The sequence below is a fragment of the Kogia breviceps genome, chromosome 5, assembly GCF_026419965.1.
Source record: "Kogia breviceps isolate mKogBre1 chromosome 5, mKogBre1 haplotype 1, whole genome shotgun sequence".
Lineage (NCBI taxonomy): Eukaryota > Metazoa > Chordata > Mammalia > Artiodactyla > Physeteridae > Kogia > Kogia breviceps.
Window position 1 is genome coordinate 33,912,045 of NC_081314.1, and position 14,401 is coordinate 33,926,445.

Here is a 14,401-nt window from a genome sequence, read left to right on the forward strand (position 1 = left end):
ACCTGCAGCTTCGTTTCCATTTCCCCGTATCTCCAGCTCTAGTCCTCTCTACTTGGGGTCACACACAGATCTTGGAGGAGAGATTATGGATTTCCTTATGCACAGAATCAGAAGGAAATGGACCTCCTCAGGTCTCATGTCTTAAGCATTTTAAGTTTTATCTAGTCTACTCTTCAGAATATCGTGGTTTTCATACCATGCAGCTTAGAGCCCCAACAAGGAGAGGAGATGCTGCCCGCCCCCTGGCCAACTCCCACCCCATTTTGAAAATTGGAGCTTCCAACCTCTGTTTCAACCTCTGTTTAGAAAGAGCAACTCTTTCTAAATTCTGATTAAGGATTTATCTGGGCAAAGCGTTTGTGGCTTAAAGAAAGTGAACCACTTGCTTTCAAAAATGAATCATGGCATAGACTTCTACGAGTTAAAGCCACTATATGTTAGCACCTTAATTAGACTGTTTCATAGTTCGGAGAATCTGAAGGCATTTATATTATATTGGAGACTGCTTTCATAACTTATCACTGGAAAGAGATTAAAACATTACAAGACCAAAACAGTCTTAAATAAAATTGTTTCTGTAAATAAGTGTCATAAAAATTTTGACCTACTTGTCAGAATAAGGCCTGTCTCCCAAAGGCTTCGGACTAACCTCAAAGAAAATTTTGCATTCCTGAGAAAACAAGATGACCCAGCCAATGTTCTACCTAAAAGGGCATCTGTTAGAAAGTGATGAAGCCACATATTGTACAGCCAAGTAGGAAGTAATAGATTTGAATACTGACGTTCATGTGTACATAATGTAGTAATGCAGTGTTTGCGTTGTCAAGCTGAGATGTATCTGTGGATGTATCTATGGTACCTAAGGCAGACCTCACCAAATTTCCTTCCTCCCCCTTCCCTGTTAGAAACGCTGTCTAGAGGTGCACACCCGTGCACATGTAGGTGTGTGCACACCTACGCTCATCACCAGTGGCCCGTGACTTGGGCCCTTTCCTCTGCCTTTCCATTGCTTTTCTGCATTAGAAAGGAATGAAAGGTGGGTGGCCTCTGCCCCTCTAACTTAAACCCCTTTAATCTGGCTTTCCTCACGGACATGTGGAAGGCCCACCCTCTTGGTATGTAATCCTCTTACCTCTCTGAAAACGCTTTCGATCAGATATCTTTGTTTGAGGTCCCACAGACACAGAGTCAAAGACAAGGATTTGAGTGCAAGTCCTAGTTTATTTGGGATGGAGGTAGGGGAGTGGGAAAGTGAGACCAGGAGGAGAAGGTGGCCGATATGGGTGCATTATTAAGCCAGTTCCCTCTGTGGGCAACAGGTGGGTGATTCTGTGGGGAAGATGTGAGAGCTGGTCTGGAGCACTTAGCTCAGAGTTATTCCCCCCGAGGGGCGAGGCGACTGGGGTCTGTATACGCTAATTTGAAGGCTGCTCTTGAGGGGCGTGTAGGTGGCAGAGCAGATTATGGTGACAGGAGGGAACAGAGCTGCTGGCAGTTGGAGGCCAGGAGATGTGCTCTGAGGGGGTAAGGGAAGGGGATCTGGGTGGGGTACCAGCTGCGTTCTCTATCCCAGACTTTGGACTGGGCTTCATGGTTTGGTCTCTGGAGTAGCCTGACCCATGCTTGACACCTGGATTGTTCCTCGAGAATCTTTAGTTCCATCTCCCTTTAAAAAGGCAAGGAGGGCTTCCCTAGTGGTGAAGTGGTTAAGAATCCGCCTGCCAGTGCAGGGGATACGGGTTCGAGCCCTGGTCTGGGAAGATCCCACATGCCACGGAGCAACTAAGCCCAGGTGCCAAAACTACTGAGCCTGCGCTCTAGAGCCCGCGTGCCACAACTACTGAGCCTGTGTGCCACAACTACTGAAGCCCGCGTGCCTAAAGCCCGTGCTCCGCAACAAGAGAAGCCACTGCAGTGCGAAGCCTGCTCACCACAAGGAACAGTAGCCCCCACTCGCTCTAACTAGAGAAAGCCCATGTGCAGCAATGAAGACCCAATGCAGCCAAAAATAAATAAATGTATTAAAAAAAAAAAAAAAAAAGGCAAGGAAAAGCCTACCCTTCTCCATAGTTTAATCTTTCTTTAGAAGTCATCTCAAGCACATCTAGGTCCAAGCATTTTCAGTCAACATACCTGAAAGGATCGCTCTTGAAGGGCAGCGCCTGTTAGCACAGTGAGTACAGTGATTAGTTCTGGGGACACAGACCTGAGAGCCACGGACCTGCCCAGAGGTGCTCCTGGGCTCCTGGTTGGGTATTGGATGGCTTACCTAGAGAGATCCCCTTTCAAGTGAAAGGGGCTTGAAGTGAATCACCTAATCATCCAAAAAATATGTGTGTGGGTACTTCAGAATTTGGGTCAAACACCCTTTGCTTTCAGACCCCAGCTCTGCCTTGTTGGCCAATTGACATTGGAGGAAACAGCATTCAGTCTCTGTGAGCCCCAGTTTCCTCAACCATAAAATGGGGCTACTCATCCCTACTTCATAGGATTATTTTGAGGGTAAAACATGTTCATCTTGAAAAATGGGCTGGATTTGGGAAGAAGAGAGGACAGGGGTGTGGGAGGGGAGGAGGGTGATGGATATGCCACTTAATGATAGTGAGACAACAGAATAAAGGTAGGAAAGGTGGGTTTGGAGCATGACCGTGCAGGACGTTGAGTCTTAAACTCAGACAGGCCTTGGGGCTTTGCTGCAGAGACAGTGCGGTTTCACTGCATCTCAGGAGGGCTGAGGAAAGGGCCTTCATTCAGTTTTTACTGATACTCTTTTTTGGTCTTTCCACCAGAACTGTTCACAGGACTTAGAGCTAAACCTTTAGGGAGCGTGGTGTTGGGGTCCTTCTGAACTGCACTCCTCAAATCCTGGATCCAGCCTGTAGGACCACAGGACCCTCTTGGCACGATGAAAATCGGCTTATATGGAAACATATAAGAATTTAACACCGTCGTATCCAGACTTGGTGCCAACAATTTCCAGATCTTAAAACCGTACATTAGCCGCTGGTCATTTTCAGTGTTGGAGGGGGAGGTTCGTGCTTAACAAGGTGGTGGTCTCTTACAATTATAAGTCGATTTTGTGTGAAGATATCAGTCTTATAGGGGTTCAGAAAGTTACTCTATTGACAGTGCAGTCTGATGGGTTGACATTCCAGAAGGTTCCTGTGAAAGGATGTTCTATTTTATTTTCTTATTATTTTAAAAATTTATTTAGTTTTGGCTGCATTGGCTCTTCGTTGCTGCACGCGGGCTTTCTCTGTAGTTGCGGCCAGCAGCGGCTACTCTTTGTTGCGGTGCACGGGCTTCTCATTGTGGTGGCTTCTCTTGTTGTGGAGCACGGGCTCTAGGCGCACAGGCTTCAGTAGTTGTGGCACGCAGGCTCTAGAGTGCAGGCTTAGTAGTTGTGGCGCACGGGCTTAGTTGCTCCACGGCATGTGGGATCTTCTTGGACCACTGCTCGAACCCATGTCCCCTGCATTGGCAGGCAGATTCTTAACCACTTTGCCACCAGGGAAGTTCCATTTTTATTTTATTTTTTATTTTATTTTTATTTTTTGGCTGTGCCACTCGGCTTGTGGGATATTAGTTCCCCAGCCAGGGATCAGACTCGGGCCCTCTGCAATGAAAGCACAGAGTCCTAACCACTGGACCGCCAGAGAATTCCCGAATGTTCCATTTTAAAATGGAGACTGTTCGTGGTTTCCATCTACATCTCACCTGTGTTCCTTTGATCTTTATCTTAAGCCGCTCACGTTTCCCACCTGGAGAATGTGTCAGAGGAAGAAATGAACAGACTCCTGGGAATCGTGTTGGATGTGGAATATCTCTTTACCTGTGTCCACAAGGAAGAAGATGCAGATACCAAACAAGTTTATTTCTACCTATTCAAGGTGAGACTTCCACATTTTGAAGGGCTTTTCTTCTTTCTCTCACTGTTCAAATGTTATCCACGGGCCAGGTCACAAGGGAAGGCTCTCAGCTTAGATACTTGTGGCCCTCGGGTTTGCAGAAGCATGTGTTTCTCCGTGAGGGACTCTCTAAGATGACCCACTGTACTTTGAGCACATCACTCTCCTCGAGAGCCTTCCTACTTGTACACAGAGTTGAATATCTTTATGTGCTTATAGATTTCCTTCCATTGCCTATCCATCCATCCAACAAGGACTTACCACATACCTGCTCTATGCATGGCACTCGTGTAGGCATGAGGGATAGATCAGTGGGCAAAACAAAGTCCTTGCCCTCATGGAGTTTACACTTCAGTAAGAGAGGCAGACAATCAACAAGTCAACAGTATGTTTGCAGGTGGTGATAAGTGCTGTGAAGAGAGATAAAGCAGGGTAAGTGGCATCAGAATGTCGGGGGTGCTAGGGGCTGCAGCGACGTGGTACTAAGGAAGAGCAGTTAGGAAAGGCCTGTCTGCAATGACAGTTGAGCAGAAACCACAGCGGGGGCATGAAAGCCACCCCTGAAAAGGGCCGGGGAAGCGCCTTCCAGGCAGGGGCGTGTAGACCGTGTTCCGAGTGAGCTGGATGTGACGCCCAGCATGGTGGGGCCCAGGCGGCAGGGGGAGGCAGGGGAAGTGGCTGGAGGGATGCTGCTAAGACCTCGACTCTTCAAGGGGAGGAGTCAAGAATTTCCAGATTTGTTTTGGTATCTTACCACTGTTCTCTGTGCCTGTTGACACCAGTCACCTAGCACTGCTGCCACTCCCCGCCTCTGCCTCTTCATGGCTCTGCCTCAGCTCCATTGGGTCCCAGGTCCCTCCTTTCCCACTGATACAGGTCTCCCCACGCTGGTGATGGTGATCAGGACTGACAGATGGGGGAGGGAAACCGGGGGTGGGAAAATGGAGAGAGGAAATTCAGGTTGCCAAAAATAGATTCACAAAGGAGGCCCACAGAAGGAATAATTTTAAAAGCCCCAGAACCTGCTACTGATGGCACTGTTGATTATGTTGTATTGTGTAACCCTTATAAGGATCTCTAAAAACAAAAACAAAACCCAAAACACTCCCCTTCCCCTTGGGGCTTACAGCCAGGAAAAGTTTGCCTCTCCTAATGAGGGCTGGGCTCATTTTATATGACAAGGAAAGATCCATTTTCCTATGAGTTTCCTCTTTTGCTTTGGCTGCTAGGAATCTCAGGGCAAATTTTATACCCAATTCTTAGAACTTTGGTGAGGGCAGAGGGGTCTGAATTTACTTGAGATATGTAATTTTCCCTTTTCCCCTTTTATTAACTTTTTAAAAATTGTACTACTGGGGTTTTGGGGGTCAATGGGGGACGGGAGTGGGAGAGGGAAATTATATTATCAACTTTTGGAGTCACGCGGGGCTATTAACACTAAAATGGTAAATGTTGGGGAGGGCTGTAGGGGGAGGGAGGAAAAGGCAAGGGAGAGAGACCACAGCCATTAGCAGGCGCCAGGCTGCTCCAGGTGACAACTTGTTGACATGACCGTGAGGCCTGAGTCATCGGGACTGAACCCTGGCAGGTTCATACTGTTTAGAGCTTCTTTGGAAAAAGGCCTTAGTTGAAGGAAAACAACGTCTGCATGACTGCAGCTATTATTTGTCTTGGAACTCAGCTCCCTGGCGGGCGGTTCCTCACCGCCCTGCTGGAAGGGAAGGTTTCCATCCTGTCGGCCTCCTCTAGGTTCTGTTTAATCACCAACCAACAGGCCAGAAAACACTGCTCCGCTTTGAAGTATGTTTTCTTTCTCCCTTTCTTACCTCTCTCATCTTTAGCCATGCAAATATATTTGCTCTTGAGAACAAAATCTAAAATGTTCAGCATTCTCCCCTCTCCTCCCCCAAAGTCATTCTTCGGGCAAATAAGTTATACATCATCCGTTTCTTAGTTTTGGAAAAGCAGTTCCTGTGTCTCTTATGTCTCCATAATTAAATTAAATTAAAATGTTATTGTGCATTTTAGTAGCATTTTGGAAGCTTCTGCCTTAGAGGTTGAAAATGAACTCGGTGAAAAGCTGCTTCCTGAAGCTCATTTTATCCCTAGTGCTTGTCAGTGTGGTTCTGGAGCTCAGCTAGCTGGGTTCCAATTCAGGCTTCATCACTTAGTGAATGTGACCTCAGGCAAGTCACGTTTCCTTATCTATAGACAATGATAGCACCTACTTCAAGAGGTTGTTAGGAGGATTAATGAGGTAATACAGATAAAGAACTACAGAGAGTGACTGGAAAAAGTCAGGAAGCAAATGCTTGCTGCTATTATTAAGGTCTTCGTGTATGCCTATTTATCCGAGCTTCATCCTTTTGTAGATGAAGAAGCGGAGATTCCACATCTCCCCAGTTCATCCGTCTACCTCCAAATTGAAACCCTCAGTGGGTCAAGTTCCCAAATGGTCTTACTTTTTTTTTTTTTTTTTTTAAAACATCTTAATTGGAGTATAATTGCTTTACAATGCCAAATAGTTTAACTGGACAAAAAAGTAGGCAGCCAGAATTATTTGTATCTAAATTTGATAATCAGTCTTTTTATATCCTTAGAAACACATACAACAACTTATCATTATGGCATCTTTATTTTGTAAAGATGGGCATGATACATTGATAAGATCAGCAAATACTACATGTGAGTAATTTATATGGCACCTCCAGAAGGAAATGAGGCCCTTATAAGACCTGGCTTGTGGGGCACACAGGGTGTTCTTCAACCTTGGGGGTTCGTCTATTTCCACTAACTCCTGGGAGAAAGTTTGCCATGTTTTGTTTCTATTGAAAAGGCAATCAGTGGAGAAAGGAGAGAAAGATGTAAATAAATGTGTAATAAATAAATATGTAATAAATAAATGAATAAATGAGTGAGTGAATGAATGAATGAATGCATGGTCATATATCGTAACTGGCCCATGTGTAAAGGTTACTGAAGGTTCAAGCAAAGGTTGAAGGTAAAGAATTTCAAGATCAAATTTATTTTCAAACTAGGTCTTAATGAGTGGTTCCTCGTTCTTTTTTCTCTCTGATATTTGCTCTTTGAGGGCTTTGAATTCCAATGGCAGGGATTAAGAGTAACATTTTTGTTTTATGGGCGTTGAGATGCCAGAACACTTGGCCAGCATTCTGTGGATGGAGAGGAAATGAAAAAAGACCTCAACAGTGAAAGCTGCCAATTGAGAGCCCTACAGAATACACTGTGTATTTTAGAGAAAAGCCTAAGCTTAAAATGTCTCAAAATAAGATGTTAAAATGAATTCCCTGGTGGTCCAGTGGAATTCATTCCACTGCAGGGGGCACGGATTTAATCCCAGGTCAGGGAACTAAGATTTTTCTTTAGCACATCACAATTGCAGCGTGCATGCCGCAGGCACCGCCAAAAACAAAAACACAAAAACAAACAAACAAAAATGAATACTAAACTTGTTACTCTTATATATTACCTTTAATCCACATCTTGGTTGATTAAATATCTTAGGGAAAAAATAACATCAAAGTTTAAACGGGGCTTCTAACCTCCAACTGATGTAGCCTCAACTGTACTGAGCCCTTAACCTCCCTCCAAGGCTGACCTCCTACCTCACCTTCCTGCAAATGCTCTTCCGTCCTCTTGTTGGTGTTTCATGTTTGTCCTCCCTTCCAGACTCAGTTTATACCCTTCCTCTTCTGTGACATCTTCCCCCGGTAAGGCAGACTTCTGAGCTCTCATCCTCTGGGCTTATACTGCACTTACTGCCTTTGCAACTTATTTGGAATTTCTCTTCTGCCACCCTTTTTTTTTTTTTTTTTTTTTCTTTTTTTCCTTTTATATGTGGGAAGACAGCATGGTATGGCCTGGCCCAGCTCCATTATGTGGCCTCTTTTTTTTTAAAGTTTTGTAATACTTTTATGATATTATTAGTATTACGCAAGACAACATTATTAATATTATTTAGAAATATCGTTAAGACCTAAATTCTGATAAACAAAAAGAGGAAGAGTTGACACATTAAGTAAATTAAAAAAAGAAGTTATAAAGACCATAAATAAAGCTAAAAGGCAAACAACAGAATGGGAGAAAATATTTGTAATCTTTTTTCTTTTTCAATTGGGGTATAGTTGTTTTACAATGTTGTGTTAATTTCCACTGTACAGCGAAGTGAAATAGAGTTCCCTGGGCTATATAGCAAGTTCTCATTAGTAATCTGTTTTATACATATTAGTGTATATATGTTAATCCCAATCTCCCAATTCATTCCATCCCCCTTTTCCCCCCTTGGTGTCCATAAGTTTGTTCTCTACATCTGTGTCTCTATTTCTGCCTTGCAAACCAGTTCATCTGTACCAATTTTCTAGATTAATATGGCTTTTTTTTCCCAGCAAGATTGTAAGCTTGGAGACTCCATAGTGTGTGTGTGTGTGTGTGTGTGTGTGACACTGACTGATTTTTTTTTTTTTTTTTTTTAATGATTTCCTTACAGCTCTTGAGAAAGTCTATTTTACAAAGAGGAAAACCTGTGGTTGAAGGCTCTTTGGAGAAGAAACCCCCATTTGAGAAACCTAGCATTGAACAGGTAAAGAGATACAAGAGAAGCCCCTTTTTTAGTGCTTTAAGGCTGAACAAACGTTCTCATTTTCATCCTCATTGTTGGCTTAGAGATGTTCAAGTCTGTAGGAATTGTCTTGGGCCCTTTGGATAAGAAAATACTTAATGTAATAAATGATCTAGCTTGTGTCTCTTAGGGTTGCTGAACGTAGAATTCACTGTGTGTTTGGGAAAGAAAAAATTAAGTAGAGCATGTAGTTCGTCAACACATGAAATGGGCTTTTTCTTGGTGTTGATGTTTTAAAATTAAGTCTCTGTCCCTCTGTTTGCACTGTTGAAAAGTCTATTGAGGCGAGGGAATTCAGGAGCAATGTGAAAAACATTGTAAGTCAAGTAAAAAGCACAGAAAAGATATGAGATTTTGTTTCCAGAAATTGGCTTCCTGGTACATTATGATTCCTGCAAAGAAGCCGAGATTTACTTGGGGAATCTGTTGATATGTATAGACCTTTTCTATTAGGTGTTGTCAGGATCTCTCATCAGTATCAATTTTTTGGCCCATCGTTTGCCTAAGTAAATCTCAGATACTCTGGACTGAATTTCTTGATGAGAATAATTACAGAAGACATTATATCAGAAACAAATAAATGTATTTTATCAGTCAGTTTTTCATAGAAAAAATGTTGTCTTCAATCCCTATGAAATAATAATTCATTGTTCCTTTATTTGAAATTAAATTAGATGGGAGTGTTCTGAAGAAAGATTAAATTAATCCACAAATCCACAGATTATTTTAAAAGGCCATAATTTTGAATAAGAATTTTCTTTTGGTAGGTTTACTAAAACCAAAAGAGTGGTAGTAAAAGTTCAAATTCTAGTGGTTTAGTTCAAAAACTAAAATTTTATGAATGTAAAAACATTATTTTTATACAAGAATCTCATTATATGTGAGCTACTGTGTTGACAGTACAGCAAGAGTTATGCTCCAAAATAGCCATATTTTATTGTTTATGGGTTTTGACTTTTTCAGTCCGTGATTTTGAATTTTTCTTTAGCACGTCACGATTGCAGCAGGCATAGAATTGCAACTCACAGCCTCTGTGTCTTGTCACTTTTCATAGACTGTGATCTGAGGCATGATTCCTTCTGGGCATTCCTGTTTTCTAACAGGGAAAAGGAAGAGGTTTTTGTGAATAGAGAAATGTCTTTTCTTTTGCTAATGACCACCAACGGGGCTGACTATGTGAGTGTTCGGGATTGCACAGCTGCATGAATAAATTGCCTTTCCTCCTTTTAAGGGTGTGAATAACTTTGTACAGTACAAATTTAGTCACCTGCCATCCAAAGAAAGGCAAACAATAGTTGAATTGGCAAAAATGTTCCTGAACCGCATCAACTATTGGCATCTGGAGGCTCCATCTCAACGAAGACTGCGATCTCCCAACGATGATATTTCTGGATACAAGGAGAACTATACAAGGTAAGCAGATGGCCGGTTCTTCTTCTTTGGCCCATAAAGTACATTGCAGACATAACATTGCTACTTGCCTCTGCAAGCAGAGGGTTGCCCAGTTATCACGGGACTCCATCAGTTAGAGAGAACGTCTAATTTAACTCCCCAGACTCCTACTCTTCATTAACAGCATGATGTTTTGGAGGGTGAGGGATCCAAATCATCTAGACCTGAACTATTTAATATGATAGTTGCCAGCCACATGTGGTCACTGAGCCCTTGAAGTGTGGCTGGCGTGAATGGAGATTTCTAAGATTGTACACACACAAAAAAAAAAGAATGTCAAGATTACGTGTTGAAATGGTAATATTTTGGAAATATTGAATTAAATAAAATATATTAAAGTTAATTTCACCTGTTTCTTTTTACTTTTTAAATGTGACTTACTGGGAAATTTAAACGTGTGGCTTACATTTACAAGTGTGGCTTGCGTGGTATTTCTATCGAGCACTGCTGATCTAGATAATTATACTATGACTCTGTAATTATTATATAGAGACATCATTAAAAAAAAAAGCAATGACCATGAATATAATAGTGTTAAAATTTTTTTTTAAAGAAGGAAAGATCACCATAGTCCCAGCAGCATGGTATAAATAGTATCATTATACATATTGTCTTACAGTCATTGTCTCTTTAAATAGATATTTTACATTTGTTAGAATGAAAGAAAATACAAAACTTGCATCATTTTTGTCCCCCATTCAGACGTTTTACTGGTTGTATTATAGTCTGTTGAACTGATGTACTGTAATTTACCTAATCATGTCCCTATTGGTGGACATCAAACATATTCTTGGATTACACATCCAAGAATTACACATTTTTCTAAAGTGGGAATTTATTTTTATTATGACTTGCAGAATAATAGAATTGACTTAAGAGTCATAAACATGGGCCCTACAAAATAGAATGACTTACATTTATTTTTAGTTAAGTAAGACAGTGACTTGTATTATCCATTCTGTTCACCTTTTTAATAAATTTTTCCATTTACATTTTATAGGCACATCCAGCTTGCTTCAGGGTTACCCCCCCCACCCCGATTTAAAATAGGCAGTGTTTTTCGACAGCTTGTAAAGACCACTTGTACCCAGGTTATTTTCTGTAACAGCGGATGACAAAGAGGAATGGGTGTAGTTGAAGATAAGCTTTTCTCTCTGATCACTGACCTGATTTCATGAGTAAAACCCCCTTTCCCTCTTTTCTCCCCTTTTACAATATATACAATTTGAGTTATAAAGTATTTTATCTTAATAATTGTAAAGATTTACAGATTTCTTCAAAATCAACTTTTAAAATTATGTCTGCATTTTCACACCTTCATTTCAGAGTTTTATATTAACAATAGTTCCTACAGTATTGTTACTCTTGTTTATAATGAGTTGAGATAATAGAACTCTCAAAAATATGTGTCTTTTAACTCCATCTGTGAACGATTGACAAAGCTGAATATTTGTCAAAGCCAAACCCCTGAAAATATTTGCCTCTCTTTTTGTTTGTTTTTCTCGTTTTTTTGTCTGCTTTTTTTTTTTTCCTTTGGTCGTGCCAGCTTGTGGGATCTTAGTTCCCTGAACAGGGATTGAACCCGTGACCCCTGCAGTGGCAGCACCGAGTCCTAACCACTGGACTGCCAGGGAATTACCAATATTTGCCGCCTGTAAGAGAGGAAAAATTGTTTCATCAAGAAGGAGAATTAATTGTGAAGCAGCACGGGAGTTAATGCTGTATTTTAGAAAACAGAATAAAAATACTATGTAGCACTTGGGAATTACCAAGAAATGGGCGGCATTTATGAATGAATACTCAAGGAGTCGTAAAAAATAGAAGTCGAGTTCTGGAATGAGCGACGGGTTTGAACCATGGCTCCATCCCTCCCCAGTTCTGTGTGTGTGTTAGAGCTCTCACCTCGCCTCCTGGACCTTCTGTTTCTTCCTCTGCCCTGTCCCATGGCTGTTGTGTGTCCCCTGAGGAGGCCCGTGCATGGCGTCTGGCGCACAGCACAGGCGCTGGGAAGATGCTAGTCATACTTTCCCCCCAACACACACCCTCCAAAACTCAGTCACTGCCAGCACGCGACTCTTCAGCTGGAGTGTGTGCAGTGGGATGAGAGGGTAGTGATTTGAGAGTCACTTCAGAAAGGGCGCTGAGAGACAGCAGCAGGGTCCTGGCTGGCCCCGCCTCCTCGCCCCAGCCGAGGGCGGAAGGGTGGAGTCCGATGTGGGGAAGGGAAGCTGCGAGGGGCTGGAGTGAGCCTGTCCTAAAACCTGCCGATTTCTAGGCGGGACGGAGATCAGGAGCCTCTGTAAATAATAAATAAGGGAATGAAGGTAGATGTGCCTCCCGCCCCCACCCCCCCGCACCTCCCCTGGGCTTCCCCACCACCGCCGTGTTGAGGAAGAAAGGGAAGCAGAGGGGAACAACCTGTGAACATTATCAGAAGCGAGACTTGTTTCGACCACGTGGGAATTTAAAAAACCACACGCCGCCGCGGCATGGTGTCTCACTGATACCATCTTCTTCAAAATAGGTCCTGTTACAGCTGCAGGCACCACGTGACGTGTCAGTGAACCTCAGGAGCTGGACTGTTGGTTCAGCATGTAATTTACAGCAGTTGTAGCCGTTAGGACCGAGGGGCGGAAAACTCATGGAGTGCACGTCACCATGAAGATGGGGAGAAACAGGATTCTCCGTGGAAGAGAAGAGACTCAGAAAACGATTATGTTCCTCACAAAGCTAACCTGTGAGGATCTAGCCAATAAAAAATTAAATGCAGACTGAACAGTAGAACTGCTTAAATTACTTATCCTCTCTGTTCTGACTTAAGGAAAAACGTAAATATTTTATATGTTAAAAATATCTGGTATATTAAAGTTAATATACTTAACCGTAACAATTTATATAAGTATATATTAAATATACCTTTATATGTCCCCCAGAAATCACTGTGGTGTTGGAAAAAAATCTGGACAAATATTTTGAAATTCCCTGAATTCCATGATGGTGTGCTAATATAATTTCACGAGGAAATAACCGGAAAATAAAGTGTCAAAGGAATACGACTTCTTACAATACATCTGACCAACAGAATATGCTAAAGGATAGTGGCAAATAATTAGCCTTAGATTCTCAGTTGTGCAGACCTTCTCAAAATTAGAGGTCATGCCTGTACTGGGGAGATGTATTGCAAGAATACTGAGCAAGTTAGATATAACTAAATGGATTTTGGTGAAACAGTTGTATTAACTACTGCTGTATGAGGTATAGCTCGTCACCATGCTTCCTGGGTATTCATAATTAGGTGTGTAAACCTAGGGCAGTATTTATCACAGAGCGTGGAAAGAACAGTGGATTGGCGGCCGGGAGACCTAGCTTCTAGTCTGGTCTCTAAAAGTAACTAGCCTTTAGTTTGGGAGAACTGGGAGAGGTCACTTAATTCCTGAAAACCTTAGGATTTTCAGTCCAGCGAGTAAGTAGGATGACATGGTCTTCTGCAGTCAAGTTCTCCAATTCTGTTCACGTGTTAAAGGAAGCAAGGTGGTTGCAAATCACCACGATGCGGTTAAGAAGTCAGAGACGGTTGTTTGAACCATCAGTCAATTGCACGCCCACGCCGTCACCGTTAGGCATACAAAGATCCCCTGAGCTGTCCTTTCACTTCTTTGGAGAAGACCTGAAACCAGTCGTTTAGGTATAATCTTTTCCTCCAGGTTAGTCTTTGGGGGAGCGTGTGAGCAGTGACAAGGCACACATTCATTCCCGTTTCCTTCTTTCTGTCTCACCACACGCCTGGACTGTGTCAGTTACCAGAGCAGTCCCCGAAACACCACACGCTGACTCATCTCCTGTCTTTTCATACTGTGCCCTTACAGATTTATAAAAGAAGATTAGTCTTGTAAATAAAAACAAAAGTAAACTACAAAGTGTAAACTGAGGTCTATAAAAATGATTCTCAGAGGAAATGAATGGCAACCTATTATTTGAAAATTTTTAGTAGATAATAATCTATGCTGCCTTCCTCTACTCTGGGGAGAGTGAATTACCTATTAAGCACTTTGGGACAACATTTTATGATTTTATGATAGTATTTATAACGTATCATTGCCATAGCAGAAAGAGCATCTGTCTTTAAGTAAGGTCTCCGAAATCTGTGACAACTATAGATGGAAATGCTCTTTTAGACACAAAATCAGCGCTGCCAAATAGAATACAATATGATCCACAAAAGTGAGCCGCATATGTGATTTAACATTTCCTCGTCGCTACATTTAAAAAAATAAACATAGGACATTAATTTTAATAATGTTTTATTCACTCAATATATAAAAATATTATCACTTCACCATGGAATCAGTATGAACAATTATTAATGATGTATTTTACTTTTGTATTTTTGGTACTAAGTCTT

The 14,401-nt window shown here is 42.0% G+C and overlaps 1 protein-coding gene across 2 annotated transcripts in view; it reads left to right on the forward strand.

Moving 5' to 3' along the window:
* Positions 1 to 14,401, forward strand: part of KAT2B (lysine acetyltransferase 2B) — a 104,115-nt gene that overhangs the window by 46,880 nt on the left and 42,834 nt on the right. For both annotated transcript variants that reach the window (XM_059064113.2, XM_059064114.2), the window contains exons 3-5: positions 3,745 to 3,890; positions 8,416 to 8,508; positions 9,779 to 9,960. In XM_059064113.2, coding sequence (XP_058920096.1) covers positions 3,745 to 3,890; positions 8,416 to 8,508; positions 9,779 to 9,960 — 421 coding nt within the window. The remainder of the gene's footprint in view (positions 1 to 3,744; positions 3,891 to 8,415; positions 8,509 to 9,778; positions 9,961 to 14,401) is intronic.